Here is a 25,258-nt window from a genome sequence, read left to right on the forward strand (position 1 = left end):
TGACGATAATTAAATAAACGAACAAATGAATAAATATAACAAGATGATAAGGAAATAAATAATTTATAATATATAATACATGTATGTATATATATATATATATATATATCTCTCTCTTACTTTTTCGTCAAGCATTTTTTTTTCCTTATGTTCTTTTTTTGTTTTTTTTTTTTTTTTTATTTTTTTTATTTTTCTGTTTTGATTTGTTTTTGGGGAACTTTATATTATTGTTATGGATATTTCAACGACGTTCCGTGAACCCCGCTGTATTGGGGTTGGGGAAAATGTTTTCGGTCTCTCTTGTAATGCCGCTTCGTCGTTTGTCGTTTCTCATCCAATTCGCCTGATCGTTATATGCCGGTCGATCTCTCCTCGTGTGCCTTCTTAACGATCGCCAATTTCGAGTGAGGATCGGCTGCCGGAAGTCCCGTGTACGGCGGTTCTCGGGTTCCGTGAAGCATCAACGTCCACTCTTTTATCCAACCGTGCTGCGGTACCTTTGAGCTGAAACTCACCTGCAAGCGCCATTTTTTCAAAATTTCTTTCAACTTTGGTTCATTTTTTTTTTTTTTTTTTTTTTTCTTTTCTTTTTATACGTTTCTACCAGCCTTGAGCGATATTCGAATATCAGACAACCGATATCAGTCCCACAATTTTCGAAGTTTCGAACATGAGAGAAAAATATCGAGACAAAATGAAAGTATGGGTAAATTATTTCGGGCAGGGATGAAATTACGAATTTGAAAAGTTTCGAGAGTGTAAAATTTGGAATTTTTTTTTGGCGAAAATTGAAGCAAAGAAGTGAAAGTTTGGAGAAGCATCAAAGTTTCGAATGATCCGAAAATCGACGATCAAACTTCCGGAAGGACAAAATTCCGAAAAGGCGTAACTCCGACATGTCGAAAGTTTCGAAAGTGCGAATGTAAGAAAATTAAAAAATGTGAAACATCGAAATTCCGAATAATCCAAGTGTTTCAGTTTTATGCATTTCTGGCTTGGTGAAATTTCACCACTTTGATCTTTCTTCGCTTCGGACTATCGATATTTTTTCTTTCGGAATCCTGGTCATTCTGATTTTCGGTTTTTCTTATTTTTTTACGCCCACTCGATTAAACTACGCTGTTCGAGTACATTCTAATTTTCGAAATATCACTCTATCGAAACTTTATTTTTCCGAATTCCGCTCTACCGTAACTTGAATTTTCGGAATCTTGCCTTTCGGAACTTGGATCCATCCATCGGCTTTCCGATCGTTCGAAACTTTGTCGTTTCTTCAAAGTTTGATTTCTCTACTTCAAGTTTCTCCCCAAAATAATTCGGAATCAGGCCCTTTCGGAACTTCAACCCCGCCCCTTTTATTCGTAAAATAAACGCAACCGTAGCATCGATTTCTTCCCCAAGTTTTCAAACTCAATCTATCATATACGTATATGCTCGAATTCACAGAAGTAAATGATGAAAATAACAAAGTTCCATTTGTACGATATTGAAACCAGAAAGTTTCCGAGTTCGTAACCAGAGAGAAATTTCTCCTTTCGCGATATTCCGCCTCGCTCATCAAAAATATACTAACAATATCGCAAGACACACGTACGTAAATACATATCTGTTTACATTGCGTGACAAGTTTCGCGGAAAGTTTAGTCAACTCCGTATAATAATCATAACGATAATGATAATAATTATAATGATGATAATAATGATAATAATAATGATAATAATAAGAACATAGGGATGTAATATCGTGTCCTACGCTTTTCGCACAAGTTTGTACAACCTTGCGCGGTGAAATTGTATGTAAACACTGGTAATGCAAACAGCTATAGCCGTACGGCTAAATCGCGAGAGCCATATTGTTTACACGAGATGTTTGCACAATCGTATAAACGGGACAGAAGTTAGTTAGTTTACTGGGACGAGTATACTTGAAAAGCTTCGTCAGTCCGAGATAAGTGAAAGTTGTACCTACAAAGGGGGAGAAATCGGCACGTTTGCGCGTAACGACAATAAAAGTTCGACAAAGTTTCTGGAAATTTGAAGCGCTGGGTGGAAATTGTTGTATCGGAAAACTCAGGACTGTCTCGGAATGTAAAATTCTCTCTGAAATTTTTCTCAAGTGTGTATAAAACATGTTGCAAATAGTGCGTGTAATTAATTGCGAGGAATTTCTTTTTTTTTTAGAAATGAAAAAAACTTGATTCGTGAACAAAAAAAAAAAAAAAAAAAAAAACGGTGAGAATTTTTAAGGATCAGACTATTCGATTATTCAAAATTGGTGAAATATTGATTTTATCGGCTTGAATTTTGTTTAAAAACAATGCGACGAATTTAACGAAGGAAGCCTCGAGCTCGTCGATTGAATAGTATGAGAATTAAAAATGGCTGTCGGTGTTATTTTGTTTTTTTTTTTTCCCACGAAGTGCCATAAAGAAAAAACAGCGTTTCTTTAATTTTTCTCGCTACTCTCGCCTAGGGGTAATTAAGAAAATTTAAGTATCAAAGATGAAACGATTTCGACTCACCTCCAAGAGCCACGTACCCTGGGGATATTCGCCCCAGGTATGAGTTGTCATGAACGGCCACTTGGTGAAACCGTCTCGATGATCGTCGTCGTTTACTCTCCGGCTCAAAATCATCGATCTATAATTCATTCGATCATTCGATCACTCTTTCTGCGTACAGGTGTACGTAAGAAAAAAAAAGAAAGAAAGAAATTGCGAAGAAATATATCCTCTTGGAAAGTGTTGAAATTGTGCGTTTCCTCTACCCGCGAATCGTGCAAATCACAAGAATCGACTCGTTGCCGTGTTGTTTCGGTGTTTATCAGATCCGTTTGCCTTTTTTTTTTTTTCGTCCATCATCGTCGGAAATTTGTTTAATCAAATTACCTTTTACCTCGGTCAAAGCGATTAAACGAAATAACGTTATTTATTCCAATTTATTCATCACTGGCAGAATTTCGCGATCAAAAATTTATTCATTTACTATAAAACGAATAATTGTCAAATCTTTTTACCAATGTGTCGTCGCGGTGTTGAATAAAAAAAAAAGAAAAGAAATTCGGTTTCACGGTGCGGGTGTTTCGCAAGGTAAGAAATGATCGTTACATCTCGGTACAAATGAAATTTACTGCGAACATGCGGGGGGGAGTCTAATTGATGGTATAATAAATTAGAAACGGGATATATTGGCCAGACGGCGGAGCCGAGGATGGACAGAAATAGAGGGCGAAGGGAAGGGGCGGGGGTAGGAAGGGAGGTTTCATTGATCGAGGGCATGAAAGGGATCAGAGAAGCAGCTGGGGGCGAAGGTCGGGTGGATCAGGCGACAAAGTCGCGCCTCTGTCGCCGTGGAGACTGAGACACAGAGAGAGAGAGAGAGAGGGGGGGGGGGGGGGTAAGGTTTTTTGCGAATCCTTTGACGTCGTGAGATTATCCTTTGAAGGCTTCCTCGTCGCTAAGTCGCCTGATTAATTATTCATTCGTTCGTTCGTTCGTTCATTCATCGTCTAGTCTGGCTACCGCTGTTGCTACCCAACTGCGTGAATCATGATCCGAATATTCGAGTTTCGAGAGAAAAAGCTGGGGGTCTGAATTTAACCTAGAACGATTGTTGGGGGGGGGGGAGCGAAAAAATAAGTCCGAATCCCAGGCGAATTTGAATATCCCGCCGCGATAGTTGAGGACAGCTTGCGTTTTCGTCTGGAAGGGACACCGATCGTTCATTACAATTTCCATTATCCGAGAGTAGAAAAAGAGTTTTTCCGCCCGGATGATTTTTTATTTAAAAAAAAAAAAAAAAAAAAATAAGAAAACCGTTACCGGAATAGGTAAAAAAAAAAATTAAAATAAATAACGTTACCGTTCTAGGATTAAAGCACGAAAAGAAAATTTTCGAATTGACAAAATGAATAATGTATTGTTTAAGTTAATAACGTGATTGTTATTGATCTTGTTAACCTTTTTTTTTCGGGTTTTTGTTTTTGGATCTAACGAATTACGCGTCTTCGAATCGAACAAACGGTTTCTTTCGCAAGTTCTATAGTTTGGTGAAAATTCAACAAATCCATTCCCTTTCCGAGGTGAATCCAATTATCGGTGTGAAATTGTCGAGAAGCGAGGGATCCGGGGAATTTTTGTCATCGAATTTCTGTTTGCGTCGATCGTTTTTCTTCATTTTCTTTCTCACCCCTCCCGTTGGGGGGATGAAATTGGGCGAAACTGGAAGGGAGGGGATGGGATTATTGCCTGGCTAATTGATCGGCTGAGCTTTTGATCCGCTTTACCTTGTTCCCATCGGCGACGTCAAAAACAGTTCGACGTCACCTCGACGAGTCGCGTTCACAGTTATCACCGCCTGTACGTGCTCCAGGTAATTCACAGCGTAATCCGTTCCCGCGCATGCGTCAGTCTTGATCTTCAACAGGATCGATCGATCGCTCGGCACTTCTCTGCGCGATGTAATTTTTTTTCATTTTATTTATTTATTCTTTTTTTGTTAATCAAAGAAAAAGAATAACGGATTAATAATTATGTTATATAGTGTAATAATCGACGCAAGTTTCAATTATTCGATAAATTTTCCGATCAATCGATTGATAGATTATTTATTACGAACTGACAGGGACAAATGATAAATCGATCGAAACAACGATTGCAACAAAATTTCCAATCAATCGATCGAATGGATGAAAGATTCGCGGACGGAAAAACCGATTGGTAGGAAAAAATAATCGATTGATCTGAAAACGGTAAAAAAAAAAAAACAGTATTCCTGATTCATCGATCGCAAGGAAAAGTAACAAACCGGAATTCTTGATCGGTATATCAATTGAAGAAAAAAGAAAAGGAAAGAAAAATTTGCTCGTGATACAATCGTAGAGGCATATGAATTGATTTTCGAGCGAAGAAAAAAAACATCTTCCAATCATTTTCCGTCTTTTTTTTTTTGGCAAGCATATTCTTCTTTCTTTGTTTCTCGTTGGAAGTATTTGTTATTCCAAAAAATACGACGTTGTTGCCGGAAACGTTTTTTTTTTTTTTTTTTTTTTTTTTTATTTTTTTTTCCACCTTCAATACGAGACTTACTGCATATTCAAAACGGATCCCGCCTCGCAGTGATAACGAGGCGGTACTGTCTTCCACCTTTTGGCAAGCGCTACCATCGATCCAGCGTCGAGAACACCGTAGCCAAATAAGTGATTGAATTCCAAACCTACGCCGTTCATCGTCCAGTGAAATCTTCCCTTGGCGTCGAAGAGAGAATTCCGCTTTGAAGTCAGCACCGTCAGATGCTGGATATCCCGCCAAGTCAGTTGCGGACTGAAACGATTTCCCATTGTTTACGATCAGGAACATTTTCTTTGCAACACCGCACACTTGGATTAACAAATTTTTTATTCGGACCGAAATGAAAGTGGATTTAACAAAAAAGAAAATAAAGCAAGAAAGTTTCAAAATTTTACGATTCAAATCGATTGAAATTTGGACGAAATCGAAATTGATGTCAATAACAACAACAACAACAACAGCAACAACAACAACAACAACAACAACAACAACAACAACAACAACAACAACAACAACAACAACAACAACAACAACAACAACAACAACAATAATAACGAAAAAGCATCCGCGATAATTAAATTAGGATAAAAAAAATTGTAGGGTTTTCATTTTTCTTCTCTCTCATCATCGTGTCTCGAAAGTAAAATTTTTCAAAGTCCTAGTTTTGTATTCCTTTTATTTTCATTGCTTGAAACATTACAAAAGGTGGTACAAAGATTCTAAAAAAGGAAAAAAAAAAAACAAAAACAAGTTGAAACAGTCTTGATTAGATCTCGACTCGAGCTACGCGCAGGTAAAACCGGGGCGAGTTCAATTATCCCGGTGATAATCAACCCCCATGGGAAAGTTTCACCCCGACCTCCTATAACACGGAGAACTTGTATACGTACATAGCAAGTATCCGCGATATTAACACTGTACAAAGACGAGACAAGAGAAATACGGTATTATCTTATAAACAAAAGATCCAACCTCCGTAGGAATATATTTACACGATAATTATTTTAATAAAATACCAAGCTATATAGGAGATACGATCAAATGTCACGGGGTAAATTAACACCCGCTGATCCGATGCTGCAGCTGTGCTATATTAACAACGCTCCGGTAATATATATATATATATATATATATGAAATATTGCACCCTCCCACGCGTTTTATCTCTTCCCTATAACGTCTACGTATTTTTACGTCTGTTCGGTTACACGCGAATAATAATAACAATAACAATAACAATAATAATAATAATAATAATAATAATAATAATAATAATAATAAGAATAACAACAAGAACAACAACAATGATAACTTACTTAGCCTCGAGTGCCAGGGCGAAAACTCCGGCTGCCTCAGGTGCGGCCGCTGAAGTACCGCTGTGAGTGGTTGTGCATTTTCCGTACAAGTCAGTCGTCGCCTGATGTTTTTTTTTTTTTTTTTTTTTTTGAATGAAATTAAAATAACGTAAATTTTTTAAACATTTTTTCGAGACGCAATCGTCGCTTATATAGGCATATATATATACATATATACGGTACAATGTGAGAAAGTGTGAACATTGAAATATACAGCTTTTTTTTTTTTTTTTTTAGTTTTTTTGATCCCCCGGAACGTGAAACGCCTAAATTCTTGCGAGTTCTTTTTTTTTTTTTTTTAACGCGACATCGAATTCAGGGGTTGAAATGAATTTGTAAATTCTAATTGGAGCTTTCGGGATATTTTCGTTATTTTTTCGAACCCTCTGTACGTGGCACTCACCACACCGGTGTTCGGATCCTTGGCGCCGTTGCTGAAAGTGGAGGCCAGAGTGCTCGAACAGCTTTCGTCGTAATGGGCGTTTTGACCGTCGTTGATGGCGCTGTTGATGCTTACGGTCCACATGCTCGCCGCGTATCCATCGCAGTTGCAATCGTCCTCCTCGCCGCCGTCCCCCGACGCCCAGACGTAAATGTTCCCCAATCCGTTCCGACCCTGGTCAACAATGCGTTTTCCTTTTTACCCGAATCTCGAGTCGTTGCGAGGAATTCTAAGTTGCGATCGTTGAGCGGTTATAAACCCAGTCGGGATTTTTCGAAGATGGATTGTTTTTTTTTTTTTTTTTTTTTTTTTTTCATTTTTAGTTTTTCAAATTTACATATATTCGAGTATATGTAGAAAAAAAATTCACGCCCGTGCGACAAATATTCTCACAAGTTACGCGCGCATTTCCAAGACAACCCGGAGTGTTTAAAAGTACTTTTGAAGTTTTTAACGCCGGGTTTTTTTTTTGTTTTTTTCTTTTTCAAAACTATGTTTTCAATGTCGACGAGCAAGATTTCTCGGAAACGGCTCAACCGATCGGTCTGAAATTTTTACACAAACTTTGTGAGTATATTTTTCACTCGTTGATCGAAGGTTTTTTCTCGCCGATAAATATTTTCCAATCTACAAACAAATTAGGGCGAATTTTTGAAATTGATTTTACGTTGTTTATTTTTTTTTTTTTTTTTAAATTCCGAGAAGCCTCCGTTTTGTTAGAAATTATCATCTCGCTTGTTCCTTCTGTCCGTTTTGTCTACACCTGTGTCTAACTATTTTTCTAACCATTTGTCTATCTATCTATCTATCTATCCATCTATCCATCCATATTTCGAGGTTCCTACTTCGAGGTGAGAATCGTGAAAACAGCGTGTTTAAAGTATCTTACCGATGGATTTGTTGCGATTGATAGGTAGCTCTTATTTCGAAGTCGATTCAAAGAAAAGTTATAAGGTTTAAAAAAAAAGAGAGAAAACAAATAATAATCCATCTTTCTCAGTCGATATACAGACTCTGTTACAATCGCGAAGTACAATATCAAGCGTTCGGCACTCGTTGTATTATATTTATTCCTACAATTCCCTCGGCCGATTGATCCGAAATCTACGGTTGTACAAAGTTCGATGAAAATTCCACTCACCTCGTTAACCCCCCTAACGATCGCCCGCATCGTCGCGTTTCTGGGTCCGTCGACGGTTTTTCCGTCGTCCGTCGGCCCCCAGGATGCGCTGTAAATGTCGATCAGGTTCGGCTCGTGGCCCATGCTGTTCGCCTCTATGAGATCGGTCATGTAAGGCTGATCCAGCATCCGGATACCGGCTATTTTCGAATCGTATGCCACCCCAACACCGCATACTCCGTTGTCCCGAGCCGCCGCAACTTCCCCGGCGCATCGAGTCCCGTGACTTTTTGGGTCGAACGGAAGAGGCGAAAGAATGTCAAAAAGGCGAGGATTCAATATATTGAATTTCTGTACGATGTGAGGAAATTTCAGAAACCAAGCTGGTCAGATTTTTAAACAACAACTGTAAACGATCTTGTCTGAATTTACACAAATCAAAGTTAACGGCTGTGCTCTATTTTTTTTTTTTTTTTTTTTTTTCATTTCTTTTATCTTTACAATCATTATTATTATTTTTTTTTTATACCAATTAGACGCTGCTGTTAAATATCTCGATGATGCCATCATCGTAATTTCTTTACAGACAAAAATTGTTTAAATACTTGTTAATCTCGGATTTGTACAATTTTTGTAAACACTTAATTTAATTTGTAAGTTTTGAGCATCTATACACATGTTATTTTGCTTAATTTCGTGTTGTAAAAACGCGGTAACTGCGACCGAATGAAATTATTTTTGCAACCTTCACAACTGTCGGTATATAAAATATCTTTTTTCGCGTTGCTGCTGACGCTTTTTCCCTTTATGTATAATTAATAACCGGAAATTCTTTTTACCATGGAAATTTTTCGACAAAACGCGTTAACGTATAATATACTCGACGTGTTGTTGAATAATTCATGTATAGGTATACGTATCCACATGTGGACATATATATATATATATGTATATCTATGCATTATATATAAGCACCTACACACACGCATATATATATATGCTCTGGGTGGATGTAATCTACATTTTTAAAATTTGTCTCGCCTTGTTTCGTCCCAAGGGTGAAATTACGTCCCAAGTATAACGAGATAACGAGAAAAAAGTCCCGAGAGGGAGAGGGGAAAAGGAAATATGAAAGGGAGAAGAATAAGCACAAGGATTTTTCCACGTTTCTTATATCGTGGGCACTATAACCGTATATATATATATATATATATATATATTTCTCTCAGCGTTAATTCTGGCATTGTGACGCCCAGCGGTGGTCGCGACAAGGGTGTAATAATAACATAAAAGCACAAGGACGCGGCTATAAAGCTGCGCGAAGTTCTTGATGACAATAAGAAAAAGTTGGAACGAAGATGAAAATTGGGGAAAAAAAATTATACGGTAATAACTTTCACCGTGAGATGTTTTTCTCTCTTACGTTTTTGTCTTTTTTACGAGACGATAACTGGGGACTAATCAGCTGTGTAACGCGTTGGGGCCGGGTTGAAGTTTCGAATTTGAAAAGTTCAGAATGCGAAACTTGAAGGAAAGAAATCAAACTTTGAAGAAACAAGAAAGTTTCGAATTGCCGGAAATCCGACGGCTCGAGAGTTTCCGAAATGCAAGATTACGAAAATTCATCTCGCGATGGAACAAAGTTCCGAAACTAAAGTTCCGATAGAGCAAAATTCCGAAATTTAAAATATACTCATATAAGCCTGGTTCAATTAACGAGTGGGTGTGAAAAATCAGAAAAACCGAGAATCAGAGTGACCAGGATTACGAACGTAAAAATATGGAAAATCCAAAACGAAGAGAGATCAAAGTGGTGAAATTTCACCGAACCAGAAATCCACAGAAGTGAAAATCTTCGATCATTTTGAATTTCGACGTTTCAGATTTTTACATTTTCTCATTCCCGTACTTTCGGAACTTTGACTCGTCGTAACTACGCCCTTTGATGTTTTGCCCTTTCGTAACTTTGAGCGTCGGGCTTCGGACGAATCAAAACTTTGATGTTTCGTCAAAATTGAATTTCTTTGCTACAACTTTCGCCGAGAAAAAATTCGGAATCTGGCACTTTCGGAACCTTTCAACTCAGAATTTCAACCCGACAGCCGTATTGAGTTCGATAAATGTTACCTTAGGATTCTAAAACTGCGCCTGCAGGGGTAACCACTTTGCAAAAAGCCATCATCGGCCAATTATATAACGCCGCAGAGCTTCGAGCTTACTAATTTACTCCCTCGTTAGCCGCAAGTTTAATTATCGTTCAGTCGTCAGAGATTAATCCAACACATATATATATATATGCACGTGACATACAAATAGCAAGATCGATTAAATGCTCGGACAAGGTCAGGAGCTATTTTCACCCCGTCAACTTTTTTGCAGAACCATGAAACTTGGAGCTGACCATTTTTTCTATCAGCCCCGTTTCTCTCTCGTTTTAATTATCTCACCTGTTAAACCAGTCGTCGGTGTATCTGGGATACGGATACGGATCGTTGCTGCTGAAGTCGTACGACGCCTTTGCGTTCTGAAAGTAAAAGGATTGAGAGAAGAAACAAAAGAGAGTAAAAAAAAAAAAAAAGGGAAAAAACCCGTCATACCTACCCTACATTTAAATCAATACCTAGCGAAAGCAGCGAGCTTGAAAGCTGCAGAGAATTGCGTTATACTTTCGCAAGGAATCGAAGAAGGGTATCGATTAGGAAATTTCGATCTAAAATCAACCCCTAAACGACTTTCGATTACGTCCAACGATAAAAACATTAGAAAATATCGCAATTTTTATCGTGAAAAAATAGAAAAAACCAGCCTTTTGTTTCTACGCATTTGTGAGGTGAAATTGCTTAGCTGTAGATCGATAAGAAACCCTTGAAAGTTTTTTAATCCCAGTAAAATGAAATGAAACAAAATTATCTCTCCGAGGCTCGGATCTTTTTACAACGTGATGAAAATTCACCAATTCCAGGATTATGATGCGCTTGAACTGAGGTCAGCATTAGGGAGTGGAAAAAAAGTTGACGGATTCTTTTTATTCGGCTTTTATCGCGGTTAAACTCAGGCTGATAAATTGAAGGAAAAGAGATGAAAAAAAAAAAAAAACCCCGGTTCGTCGAGAAGGAGACGCGGCCACTTAACGACGACACGTAAACGTCAGCATCGTTAATCCATCCCGACTTCATGTACCAGAATTGACGAATGGTTGCGTTTGTAATAAATATACGCATATGGGGCATTCCACACCGACTCAGTAAACGATTGACCATCATATTTGTCAACTTTCCTTGAACGACCCTTGAAAATGTTTCGAAAAAAATGTACAAATTTTTTTCAATCGCTCGTTTTGTACCCTACGATTATTTTAAAACCATCCGAAAAACACCGAAATTGATTGTTACGAAGCGAGAAAAAAAAAAAAAAAAAAAACATGTGGTTTCCGAATCGAAACATTTTCTTTTTTGAATCAAATCTTTTTTCCTTTCTCGTAAAAATCAATTTCGGTGTTTTTACAGATGGGCTTGAAAAAATGATAGGGTAAAGACCCTTTGTAAAGACGAGTAATTGAGTAAATTTGAAAATTTTTTTATTACACAGCTCTTTCAGGGATCGTAAAAACGTTGGAGAAATCATTGGTGAAATTAAAAAGTGTCACGGTCAACTTGTTTGCTCAGTTAGCGTGGAATGCCCCGTAGATATATGGCAGGGATGAAAGGCTGCGTCCTGCGGGACGTCTAGTTGACGTTCCACGTTTCGCGTCGCGACGCTTTCTGGCTCGTTTGTTAAGGCGGACGTGCGCGTCACTCTGCATTATGCTACGTTATCTTAACTCGAGTAGGTGCCTACATAGCCGACATCCCACGTCTCGCGAGTCAAATTTGCAAAACGGTTGATTGAACTGATGGAGGGGTTAAATATTGACGACTATATTATAACACATCATGCAAATTAACCACTGATTTGACAAAATTTTATTCACTTGTGGTGTCAGATTCATCCGAAAAGATAGACGCGGTCTGTGTTAAAGATTCTAACGTTTTGTCAAAATTTATCTTCCAAATTCGGAGCACGTACATTTTTTTTTTTTTTTTCCAAATCAGTCACAACGAACGAACGAATCTACAAGATTTTGTCAACGATTTTAAAATCAACCACCAATATCTGTCGTACTTTCGTTCTTAATTGCAGTATTTTAAAAGACATCTTTGCACCTGGTAAATATGATAATTTGATAAATGTATGTGATACCGAATATCCGACCGCGTTGTAATTTCAAAAATTAGCAAAAACATTTCCCACTTTCAACCCTTGCAAATACTGCGAATATCCGTGTATAATTTTCGTATGACTTACATAATTGTACTTCAAGTCCAGGTGCATGTAATCCACTCCTGGAACAGAAAACCAACGTGTCGTGAAAATTTCTTCAAGTTTGTAGAAACGTGTGAGGAATTCCATGCGAACTCGACAGATTTTTTATTCGGCTGCTCAATTATTTATAAATACATATTTAAAATAATTTTGAAAAGGACTTTATTTTAACTCTAAAAAATTTTCAGAAACTGTATTTCCTATTCCAAACGTTTTTGAGACCAATCCCATGATGCGCTGATTTTTCCCCATTTTTCTTAACGCTTTCAATTTTTTTTTTTTTTTTTATTTGTTCAACTAAAACATTGTTTGAATGGTCCAGACATATTTTAAGTAAAAAACACAAGTTTTGAGAATTTTTCAGGCATTTTCGGACGATTTAAAGAATGTTTTAGTCGATCAAAAAAATTGATAAGAAATTTGCTTATTTTTTAAAATACGGTTTTCGAAAATTTGAGAATTTTGAATAAGATCATTTTCAAAATCACCCTCAATATCGATGAACAATTAACCAGTAGCATAAGGAATCTGAAAAAAGTTCAGTACACTGTTTCAGAGCTGGGACGATGTCGGAGAAAAATTTTGATGAAAAATGAAAAATGGCGAGACACGCATGGAATTCCCCGTATAAACACCGTACACGTTTAACGACGATCCATTTTCCCCGAACAATTTGTCAGTCTTTCAACGCGCGGTGAAATTTAGCGTAACATCGTTTCGCATTTTCTCCCACTAACCGTCGTCCATGATGGCAGTCGTGACGTTTTTCCCCGTAACTCCCTGCGCCCAAGCCGCCTCGACGTTCAAATCCAGCTTCGGCTTTCCTCCGTTCTGACCCGTGTTTTTCAGGTACCATTGGTACTGAAAATAGGGATCGGTCGGGTCCTGACTGCCCGAGTTTTTCATCTCCTGGAGCGGCACCAACTGCTCGATACTCAAGGATTTGTAACCACGTTTCACGCGTTTGAATCCGGACTGCTGAACGGCCGTGTGAACCTGAGGGATAAATTTTCACCTTCGAATATGATCGAACGGAGGTGTTTTTATTCGACGTTTCATTTCGCTTTTTTTTTTTTTACCACAAAAACACCTTCGCCGATTGTTTTACGCCAAACTCGCACCTCGACGTCTCTGAATATAGCCAATCCTTACGATCGACAATGTTGTCCAATGTTTAATCGGTAGAAAAAGAACCTACCGAATATCCAATGAAATTGAAAGAAAATAAGAAAAACTAATTCGCTCACCATTGGATCGACCTTCAGTCTTCTCGTGTGCGGTACGGATCTCTTGGTCCTGGCGTGAGGGAGAGCCCGATGGACAAAGTGGTACTCAGTTTTGCTGCCCAGAACCTGGAGAAAAAAATTACACAAGGGAATGATGAGGAGGGCGAGGGAGAATCGGCGAAGCTCTCGTCCCCGGGGGATTTTTTGGCTGATTGCAAGTCCTGACTCTACATCTTGTGAAGATCGCCTAGCTGCCTTATCTCGCATCCCTTGCGTAGAATATAACTTCCACATGCTCTGGAAACGAGTAACAATCTCTCTCCGCCGATCGGTTTGTGCGATAATGATCCGGTCGATTTTACTTTGAGAAATTAATCGGCAAGTGCGAGTCACGAATTTGATTATTTAACTATTATTTTTATTAATTAATTTTTTTTATCTACAATTCTTTACAAATACCGGCCAATTTTTATTCAAATTGAACTGAAAAGAGACATCCTTCGATTTTATTGAAATCTTGTACACGATGTGTATGGGGGAATATTTAATCAATCCTGTAACACCAAAATTTGCCGTTATTGTGAGATTGATAATTGAATTGAGAAAAGGAATTGTCGCACGATTATTTTCGTAATTTTCAAATCCATTTATCCAATCTTCAGATGTCGTCATTTTTATTTGATTTTTTGGAATTTTGTTACTTAAATAATTGAGAAAGGATCGGACAGATCAAAACCATAATCCAATCGGTTCTAAATTTGGAAAAGCCGCGTCGATCGAGATCAAAATCATTAAAATCCGATAACTCGTTCTCGAAGAAATCGTCGGACAAAAAAATTGATCGCATACTTAAAACGCACACAGACGTATATCTAAAAGTCATCGGAGGTGATTATCTAAACTTCAAAACGTTGATATCCAATGAAAAGTCAACTTTTCATTTTCGGGGTGATTACAACAACTCCCTTTTTTCCCCCCTCAAAACAGAGAAACGTGAAGTTAATAACGCGTGCAACCATTCATCAGCTATAAATTTCCTAATTTGACATGGTTGAGTATATATATATGCATATGTATTCGTTTCGGCGTAATCAAACCCTAATTTTATCCAGCGTACATATCGCACGTGTAAAGCTACGTATGTCCGCGTATGTGGCGCACATTATATACCTACACGTGAGCCAAGCTCGCACGTTTGTCTTTCACATGCGTACCACGAGCCAAAGCTTAAATTTATATCACATATACGCATATCCATCAATGCCTGATATCCGCAAGCGTCGGTCTCACTCTATTTCATTCTTTTTTTCCTTTATCCTCTCCCCCGTCTCCCACCTTGCCGATCACTTTCAGAATGAATTTTTTCAATACTCGTGATCATCGTCGTTTCAACGTCTACGTACGTACAAGTGTACATACGTGTATATATGTGCATATGTGCATTGTATATTGTACATAGGCACGTGCATGGTACACGCATCGCATTCTAATTCGCGGATCAATCGTCATCGGGAAATGGTGAATGCCGGAGATCGATCTTTCTTTCATTCGGTAGGTACTCGCATGCGTGTACATTGTACGTATATCCGTGCCTATGTGTTAGCGACGTGCTAAATCCTTCGTATGCGCACGCACAATGTGTGCGAAGCGTGAGATTGTACACGAGCAATCCATTTCCTCGTAAATTTCTCTCCAGCTGCAGGCAATTCCACCTTTGATATATGCCCAAGTATATAGATAAAGGTATGCGTACCTACTGTATGTATGTATATATATATATATATATACACGTATGGGGAATTTCATGAGATCTCCGTCAAGATTCTACCTCGATGTCTCAGATTGGCTTTATCATTTTCCGTTTTATGACACAATCGCAAAATTTTTATCAGAATTTTTCGACCCGACATCCACTTTCTATAAAGTCCGGAGAAATTCCGTAAAATCTTATAAAATGTAAGAAAATTTTTGACACCTGTTAGAAGATGGAGATTTCGTAACTTCGAAAGATGAATAAGAAGACTGGAAAATAAAGAAACTTTTTTTTTTTTTTTTTTTAGATAAAAATTCACATGAAAGCTCATTTTTCTTATTTATCTTTCAAAGTTACGAAATCTCCATTATCTAACAAGTGTCAAAAATTTTGTAACGTTTTAGAAAGTGTGGGTTTTTGTTTCAAGTTTTTTTTTCAAACGCCAATCTGAGACATCGACGTAGAATCTTGATAGAGATTTCATGGAATGCCCCATATATATGTATATATACATATATTATGTAGGTGTCATCGTCGTCGAGTTGAATCCCGAATTCGCATGTCGGTTTTATCCCTTTTATTTATTCACCACTTTTCCAACCCCCCATAGCTTGTATTATATTACCATTTTCTCTTGCGGATTTCGACTTATCAATCCCCTCGTCTCTCGCTTTGTGTCACGTGGCGACACATATTTTAGATACGCGGGAGTCAATGTGACCTTTAGCTGTTATTTTATTGTTCTTGTTGTTATTATTATTCTTGTTTTATGCAAATCTGCTTGTGACGGCGAGGCGAGGGATGAAGAGAAACGGCGAAAGAGGAGGAGAGGAAAAGACGCGAATGTTCGATGTACGCGGATAAAATTGACGTTACGTGAAAGCCGAGGGTTCGCTGTATTGTCAATAAAATTCAAGGGATGACGTTGAATAACGAAAAGAGCCGGGCTTATGGAGTAAAAGTTTAACAAGGGTGTAAAAGAAAAACACGCGAAACGACTTACGGAGGTTTCTAGCCCCTCGAAAAAAAAACCAAAAAAAGAAAATATCCAATCTTTGCACAACAGTTGTGTATAAATATAAACGTTATTAGCGAGTTGAGAAATTTGTATCAGAGAATGCTATAAACTAATTAAAACTCGTGATTCGAGTTCAATTTCAGATAATTTGATGTTGATTATTCGGAAGGAAAAGTTTATTTGATACAACTTTATTACGCAAACTCAAAGTTGTAGAATAATGATTTTTTTTACGTTTCCATACGAATTCACGTTACTGACTTGAACTCCTCGTCTCTTGTGTTTCGCTATACGTTTATTCAAATTTATAAACGCACATATTTGTTTTACAGGTGAAAAAGAAGAAAAGAAAGATCCTTTTTCAATTATTTAAGTAACGAAATTCCAAAAAATCAAATAAAAACGATGACATCTGAAGATTGGATAAATTGGATTTGAATGAAAATTGATGCCGTCGGGTTTTGGGTCGCGAATCACGAATCTAAGGTCAGCAATGCGGAATTTAAATTTGGCATATTCGATAAGCTGAAAAACAAACTAAAATCGTTTGTATTTTGATGAAATCAAAATGGCGATCCAATACGGTTTAAAAAATCTAAAAATATTCCGATTCTGGTAGATATTAGTAGGCGGAGGTTTTTCGGGTCACCGATAACGAATCCAAGGTCAGACTTCCAAAATTTGTAATTGTGGATCGATCGCAGTGGTTCAAAATAAAAAGAAATCGTCCTATTTTCATGTAGCATGGTATTCGAGGGCTTTTAAAATCGTTAATCACGAATCGGAATTTGCAGTTCGTATTTCGAGTTAGATACTATAATTTTTTTTGTCTGTGAACTTGGAACTTGCAGCGTGAGAACGAAAAAGTCGCGGTCTGGCTGATGGCCAGTCTAAAGCCGTTTGTATTACAAGACTCGATTGGAACCGTAGTTATTTACAAGAAAATACAAAAAGAAAACGAAAACGAAAACGAAAAAAAAAAAGCAGAAACAGCAATAAAGCTTGATTTGCGCTCAACTTAGCTATCTGAGAAAAAAAAAATTGGAAATTGACTACCGCAGGGCTTTATCGAGTACTCGATACATCGCGTTGTGTATACATATGTGTACATATGTGTAGATATATCGTATCGAGTGTAGTCGAAGCTATTATACGCACTTTCGTTCATGCGGTGGGCAGGTTACCCACGTACATTCATAAGGGAACGATAGAGAGACGACGACGTCAGACGTGGGCGCCTATCGCGCCATTGTGCGTCGTCGAGGGAGCGTAAGGACCACGGTAAGCTCGAAAAAGCTCCCGAGCGGCAGTTTGTCCGAATCCTAGAGCCGTAACGGGATCGCCGTCCCTCTCAGTTAGGGTCAGAAACGCGCCGGACGATTCGGGGACAAAAATGAGCATTTTCTCTCGCTTTTTTCTATCCGCCGACGCTTTTCTTTCGTTGTATAATAACTTGGCTTACCCCGATGTATAAAATAATTATATATTTTTTTTTTTACTTTTTATATTCCAAGCCTTAGAAAGCTCTCCAAGCTCTCTCTCTCACTCTCTCTCTCTCTCTCTCTCTCTTTTACTCTTCTTTTTTCCAATTGAACAGATGTCGAATTTGAAAAATCTTCGGCGTTTATTAATTGGTAATGTAATTCTTGATACCGTTTTTTTTTTTTTATTGTGAATTAATATCGCGATTTTCAACAATGAGTAAAATCCATCGACACGGAAGCTTTTTCATTACCGTTGTTTCCTTGTTTTTTTTTTTTTTGTTTTTTTTTTCTCGACTGCGAGTACGTGATTTAAATTTGAAGAGATATGAGATGAAGAAAATGCTTTTCCTTAGCTTTCATCGATCGGAAGCAGATAATTGGGTGGATTTCTGGGTGGCTGGTCAGAGTGGAAGGTAGAGATTTGAAGAATTTTACACCCTGTTGCTTCGGGATTGAATTCGGTATCCGATATCTGTTTCAGCATCGGCGGTAAATTCCTATCTTTTTTCGTCCCACTTCTCTCTCTCTCTCTCTCACTCTCTCTCTCTCTTATTTTTCGTATCTGGTTACAACATTAGTCACGGGAATCGTTTTCTCTCTCAAAATCACGTCAATTTTTAGAGTCTGAATAAATCGATTCCAACATTTTTCAAAATGCGTGTTAAAAATTTTTTTTCAAAACAATTTACTTCATTTCACCATTTTTACGGCGGCAATGTATTTTCTCCTGAAATTTCTTTGCACTTGCTGCTTTTTTTCGGAAATTTGTTAACGGATAAACGAGACTCGCATAATTTATAAGACAATTATGCGTTAACGTTATGCACATATATATTCGATAAGAAATTGCTGCCCGTTACGATATTCAAATTATTTGACCCGGATAAATCCCTGAATAAACGCGTTATACGTTGTTATATACATATGTAACAAGGATGGAAGGAAAAATATGTATAAGGAAATATATTCGTTCTTTCAAATTATCCTTTTTCTTTTTTACACGCTCTTCCGCTCGATTTCATTCTTGAATATAATAACGATTTAACCGATCGTTTGCAATGCCTGCTGTATAGATGACTGGAAACAAATATGCGAACCGAGTATATTTGGCCAAGAATATTGTTACATGCGTGTACCTACAATAAATCGATATTCGATAAAAATTGCTAGTTCGTTTCGGCGAATTATTCCGTAGAAAAAAAGAAACCCTCGGAGATTGAATTCTCGTCTGGAGTAACTGAGAGAAAAAAAACTTGCAGAATTTTACGTTCTTCCTTTCGCAAGGAGATTTTTCCATTCTACTCTCTAATAATAATCACCACGATTTCATACGATTTATCCAGTTTCTCGAATAACGATTTGATGCATTTTAAAAACCGGAAGTTAACGAGACGTCGTCGTCGATAATCGAAAAGAAAGAGAGAGAGAGATAAAAAAAAGAGAGACCCGCATTTCTACGAGGCAAACTTTTTTCTCTTCCGAACTGAAATGGCTTAACCTTTGATGCGAAGCTCGAGAAATGTGAAGAAAACAGCCCGCCTTTGAACGCCCTTCGACAATCCTGAATAAATAAAAAATTCAACACGCAGCTCTATGCACTCATGGTATGTATACAGCCTGCTCCGAACAAATATATATATATATATATAAGATTGCTCGGAGATTGACTCTGTAAATGACAGCTGATTCGGTTACAGTTTGTGTTAAAAGTACAGAATACGCTTGTTGTCAGGCGTAACTCCGATACGTAACGCGGCGATATTGGCAATTTTGGGAAGCGAACGAACCTGACACCCGCAGTTAGATCTGCTCGTGACACATGCGGGTACGGACGAAGTGGAAAACGGACCAATTAAACCGATGAATACGCAATTATCTATGAATCTATGAATCTATGAATGAAAGATAGTTTTCCTTGAGGAGATTCGTTGACCGACAATCTTGCAACATTGTTCATTTTAATAAGAGGTTTGTCATACGTTGCTACCGAAGTATATTTTAAAAACTAAACTTTAAGATTGTCTAGAATTATAGACAAAAGCTTGGATATCGATGTTTCGTTTAACCCTTTGAGTAATAGTGACTGATATTTTTAACACATGTTTTATATCCATTTTTTTGTATAATTAACTCGAGAGTAATTATTGCGATATAATGTAAATTATTATCGTTAGAAACAAATTGGTTGAAAAAAATTGTGAAACTTATGAAGGAATAATCATTTCCAAAAAAGTTACCCTTCTACGCGTATACGTGTTTTACATGAATTACTAGTTTTTTTGGGTTCACTGATTACGAATCTGAAATCAGATTTTATTTTATTATTGTTAATGTTCAATTAAAAGTTGGCGGATCCAATATGGCGGACGAAAGTTTCAAATTCGATCGAATCCGGAGAAAAAACTTTGTCCAGAGGTTTTTGAGGGCGCTGATCATGAATCTGAAATCAGATTTTGAAAATTCAGTACGACGAATCCAATCAGCGACCCCGAAAACCCCTGCATAGATTTTTTTGAACGTATTCGATCCAGTTTCAAATTTTTGTCCACCATATTGAACCCAGCATCATAAATTTTCAAAATCTGATTTCAGATTCGTAATCAAAGTATCCGAAAAGTATGTAATACTATCTTGTTTTAAAAGTTGACTCGGCACAAAAATGTGCGACTCAGAGGGTTAAAATCTTCTTCAAAGTCACTGGAACGATTATCTCCTTTTTTTAATAGTCAAATCAATATGGCGATTTTTTTTTTTAATCATTATCAATGTTTGTGCGGTGCTGTAAAATCAAATATTCGATGACGTCAACGTGATAGCGAAAAAATTGGTTTCATTCAAATTGTATAAAATAACTTTCCGCAGTAAAATGAGTGAAATCGAATCTACTGGATTTTTAACTATTTAAAAGCGATCTCAAACGAAGCATTTATATCTAATTAATTTCTTCGTTTGGTTCAATTAAAAATGAACAGGCTTCAAGTATCGGATGATAGGAACAAAGTACGAACTGCGAAGAAGAATAAGAACGAGAGTAAAAATTTTTTTTTGCACTCTTTGAAACTGAATAACTTTCTAACCGTAGAGTAAATATGTTCTAAAGTGTGGGAGTGAAAAACTAGAGTGGCCAATAAATAGAATGACAAAAATATCGGAATTTTCAAAAATGCGAAAACAAAATTCGTAGAATTATCGAAAGGCAATAAAGTCTCTGTAAGTACAAAAAGAAAAAATATAGAAAGGTGGAAAAAATAGTACGGTAAAATTTAAAATCCGTACAAGATTCTGCATCGTGAAAACGAATTCTGATTTCTTTTATTTTTTTACTTCTCCATTCTTCGACTTTCTACACTTTTTAATTCTACAAGTTGAATTATCGCTTCATTAAAAATTCGATGTCGTCGCGTTTCTATTTTTTCATCCTTCTGCACTTTCCACACTACCATTCTGTCGCATAAAGAATATTTTCCGATCTTGGAGATACGATTTTTCCACCTCGTAGGATATAAAATAGATAAAAACTGTCGACATTTGGCCAACGAAGCTCCTTAAATCGCCCGTCGAAATCGGGGATCATGGCTTAATCTTTTTTTCCCCCCGAAAGGTAGTCGTTATAACCGTTATATGAAAAACATAGTGATTTACGGTGTTTCGTTATCACCGACTTATAAGTACACACCTATTTCCCGCGATACACGTCACCGTAATTATCAGTGTCGACTGTCGAGTGGGCGACAAGCTCACCGTCGGAAACCGCCGAATAATTACGTGTTTCCAATTTCCCCGTCATCTCCATACAAGGATCTACGTGTTTCCCTTCCCTGCGTTATCGTCTCTGTTCGAAACCTGCGGGCTATTCATGCGGGCGCCCTTTTCGCTGTTAGTTCGAACAATCCAACCCGAATCCATACGTAATTCCAGGAGATTTCACGCATAAGCGATGAAACGACAGTAGGAACGACGTCGAACTTCGGTCGATCGGAGTAGTAGTTTTTTTTTTTTTTACAATTCTTGCAAAAAACAAGCAAGAAATTAACTTACACGCATAATCGCTTACACATTGTTTAGTGTTTTTAGGTATACTGGACTGCAAACATTATTTTTCATCAATTTTATCCCCACGCGGATTATATTATTTTCTTCCAATCCGCGCAGGGAAATTACAAACTAGGGGAATTTTTATTTATTTATTTTTTTTTTCTTTAAGAAATTTTACACAGTTGTATAGTCGAGGAGAGAATTACGCGTATACGGAACATCGTCGAGGAATGCGAACGGAGATGTAAGAGTTTGTTTTTTGGCCTCGTTGACTGTTTTTTACCTCCTTGAACACAACCTTGAAAATTTATAGAATGCTCCCGAGGGACTGAGCGATTTTTCAAGCTTTTTCGGGAGACGGGTTTCGCTTTGAAAAAAATGTTATACACGGGGTTAAATGTACGTTAATTATATACGCAACGAGGATCTTTGAAGATGTGAACTTTCCAATTTCCCAACTTTAGTCTAATTTCGATAGAGCCTGACCGAATTCATCGAGCTTTTAACTTCCGGCGGGATAATTTAATAGCGGTAACAAATGGTAGTATACTTTCTGGTTACAGACGAAAAATTGATATTTATTTTTCTAATCCGGAACTGTATTTTATCTGTTGCGGTAAAAAATGAGAGCACGATTGCTAGGTGCGAGGGAAATGGCAAACAATAAGCTGTACGTTACTTGGATCGTTTCACGTTTTGACCAGCGGAATTTGGCGAAGAAATTTAGGCTGACGGCGGATCTTGGAGCTTTTAAGCTATTTAAGGGACGGCTGTCGGTCTTAAAATTGCCGCTCGTTATCCTCCCATTCATACAGAAACAGCAGATGTGCTCCGCGTTTTGATTGGACAAGTTAACCACCCGCTGCCGCAATCATGTCTGGCAATTTTCTCGCTTAAGCAACCCCGTTATTTCGCACTTTCGCTTTCCAAACCTCCAGGGCGCAGGTGTTTTTGCCTGAAAACCGCGAGTTCCGTATCCTGCGTTTACAAAGGTCAGGGTGAAATCGGAAACGTTCATCAATCATCCCACCTCCCCCGATTCCCGGCCGAAAAAAGTCAATCCGGGATTCAACGTCGATTGTGGCAAGTTGCGAACTTTGTGACGACAAAGATGAGACACGGGTATTTGGGTAAATATTTTCTACCTTGGAACGGTTATTTCGAGTTCTCGAGGATGGGTGAAAAACGACGTTGATATTGAAGGAACATAGACCGTGGACTGCAGGGTGTGAAATTGCATCGTGGAAAAGCTCCGTCGGGAAATTTGCTCCTCGGAAACCTGACGCTGTTCGTAAAAAAAAAAAAAAAAAGAAGACGAAACTCGGCTACAAGCCCAAGGACGATAATCAGCTGTGCGAAATGGACGCCGCACTCAAGTGTCGAGCAGTAAAAAGCTCGGGTTCGAGGAAATCTGGTGCAGGTTGACTTTAAGGATGATAATGATGCTGGCAACGTTGACGTACGTAAAGAAAACGTAAGACGAAATATCATTGTTGAGCAATTTTAAAATGACTTTGAAAGAGTTGGCTTTTCAAAATAACAGTACGTTTTGTTCATCGTGGTTCGATAAATTTCATACATTCCTAAAGGTTCCGAGGTAACGATTTTTTCTAAAGACGCATCGTTACGGTAACTTCAGTAACTTTATCCTCATCTTTAAAGGGAATCGAGAAGGCAAAAGTGAACTGAGAACTCTGATGAAGACGGTAAGACAGTGAGTGAGGAAAACATTCGGAAACTCAGAATTTTGAGACAGTATACACTGTGAAAAATGGTGGTGCAGAACCATTTTAGTGATGAACGCGGAAATTGATCGTCGAATAGCGGTAGACGGTGTATGTTTCACAGTCTCTACAAGTTCACACCATATTTTCCCGGACTTGTTTTCAACCATTGGAATTGCGATCCGGTGCAAATTGACTTTAAAGGGAATCCAGAAGGCAAAAATGGACTGAGAACTCTGATGCAGACACCGAGATAGAGAGCGAGGATCATTTTCAGACAATATACAGTGTGAAAAATGGTGGTGGAGAACACTGCACAACCGTTATACGGTGTATGTTTCGCTGTCTCTGCAAGTCGAAACACACCATATTTTCCCTGTAGTTCAGCAAAAGTTCCAAGTTTTGACTTGGGGTTAAGAAAAACTTGACCAGGAATGTTTACTCACCGGTCCTAGATTGACGAATCCGTTTCTGGCGGCTACGCTGTCGGCGACAAAAGTCTCGGCGGGTTGTCTCATCTTGACGAGAAACGAGTTGGTGAATACTTCGACAGCCGGTGTGATTTGAACGTTGGAAAGAACGGCCAGTACGATAGTAAACAGGGTAATACCAGCGGTGCTTGAAACTCGAGGAGTCCTGTTCCGTAGATACAAGGATCCTGGCTTAAGGACGATCTTCTCCGTCATTTCCGCGGCTTTTCCAGGCGTCCCGGCGCCACGTGTCACCCTTGCCACTGGATCCATGCAGTACGATAAAGTTCCACACCGTGCACCAGCCTCGGCAAGTGATCCGCGACGCGTTGTTTCTCAGGCGGGAAACGGTGCGGGTCTTGGAACGAAATGCGGGTGTCGAGCTGCGACTTCCGCTTTAGTATTGGCTTCCGCTGGTCGGCTTCAAACCGGACTATCAGAGGCTGCTGATGGTGCTTATCGAGCCTGCCGAAGGAGCGAACGACATTGCGGGCGGATCACCGACGCGGCGGTTCCTATCTGATTCAGGGGACTCGTTCCGACGCGTTTCACCGCCGCGACGCTTAGCGCCGGATGACGTCACGTGGCCATATTGATTCGCACGCGGAGCGGAGCTTGCGAGCTGCGCAAGCTTGACCCCCACCCCCCCCCACCACCCCATCTCCTCCTCCTCCTCCTCCTCCTCCTACCTCCCTCCCTCCCCCTTCACCCTCGACCGCGACCCTTCGGACACCCTTAAACTTCCAGCCGCCGATCGCTCCGCGGGACGATGATGCCCCAAGGACCAGACGAATTCGGGAATCGGAATTCTCCCCCACCCCCCTACGACCCTAGTCCCGAACCTTCGCTCCTTGCGCTAACCCTGAAATTCCTGTATTTATACAAGCCACTGGAACGATGGTATGATCCCTTATCCTGGATCTCCCTCGTGTAATACACACCGTAATTAACACGATAGTCTTATTTCCGAGTATATTAAACCTCGCGTGTGTACAGGATATGGGTTAGAATTATTTTTATTTTATATTTTTTCTTCTTCGACTTACCAGTGAAGTAAAGTTTTTACCAAGGTTGCGATTTTAATAGTGTTTATACGATATACCGTGTAATAAACTTTTCATCAATTACATATATATGTATACACAAGTAGACGGCAAGGGATTTAATTAATTCCAACAGCATATATGTATATATACAGACA

At 38.5% G+C, this 25,258-nt stretch overlaps 2 protein-coding genes across 2 annotated transcripts in view; one reads left to right on the forward strand and one right to left on the reverse strand.

Moving 5' to 3' along the window:
• LOC107225792 (CDAN1-interacting nuclease 1) overlaps window positions 1–25,258 on the forward strand; it is a 47,469-nt gene that overhangs the window by 5,486 nt on the left and 16,725 nt on the right. The window lies entirely within an intron of this gene.
• LOC107225795 (neuroendocrine convertase 2) lies at window positions 162–24,588 on the reverse strand. The gene is made up of 12 exons (XM_046738432.1): window positions 24,034–24,588; window positions 13,595–13,699; window positions 13,085–13,343; window positions 12,330–12,367; window positions 10,433–10,509; window positions 8,007–8,271; window positions 6,827–7,039; window positions 6,385–6,485; window positions 5,088–5,321; window positions 4,286–4,450; window positions 2,523–2,640; window positions 162–515 (listed from the first exon to the last, which is right to left on the reverse strand). Exons 1-12 carry the CDS (start codon window positions 24,328–24,330, stop codon window positions 351–353), a joined length of 2,037 nt encoding a protein of 678 aa, XP_046594388.1. The 5' UTR covers window positions 24,331–24,588; the 3' UTR covers window positions 162–350.

The sequence above is a fragment of the Neodiprion lecontei genome, chromosome 4 (assembly GCF_021901455.1).
Source record: "Neodiprion lecontei isolate iyNeoLeco1 chromosome 4, iyNeoLeco1.1, whole genome shotgun sequence".
In the NCBI taxonomy this organism is placed as follows: Eukaryota; Metazoa; Arthropoda; class Insecta; order Hymenoptera; family Diprionidae; genus Neodiprion; species Neodiprion lecontei.

Excerpts from the sequence above, each read along its gene's own strand:
- LOC107225795 (XM_046738432.1), bottom strand. The coding sequence starts at position 24,330 with ATGGATCCAGTGGCAAGGGTGACACGTGGCGCCGGGACGCCTGGAAAA. Across the intron at positions 13,344-13,594 it reads GACTGAAGGTCGATCCAATG|GTTCACACGGCCGTTCAGCA; the intron begins GTGAGCGAATTA and ends TTTATCCCTCAG. Across the intron at positions 4,451-5,087 it reads GGATCCGTTTTGAATATGCA|AGAAGTGCCGAGCGATCGAT; the intron begins GTAAGTCTCGTA and ends TACATCGCGCAG.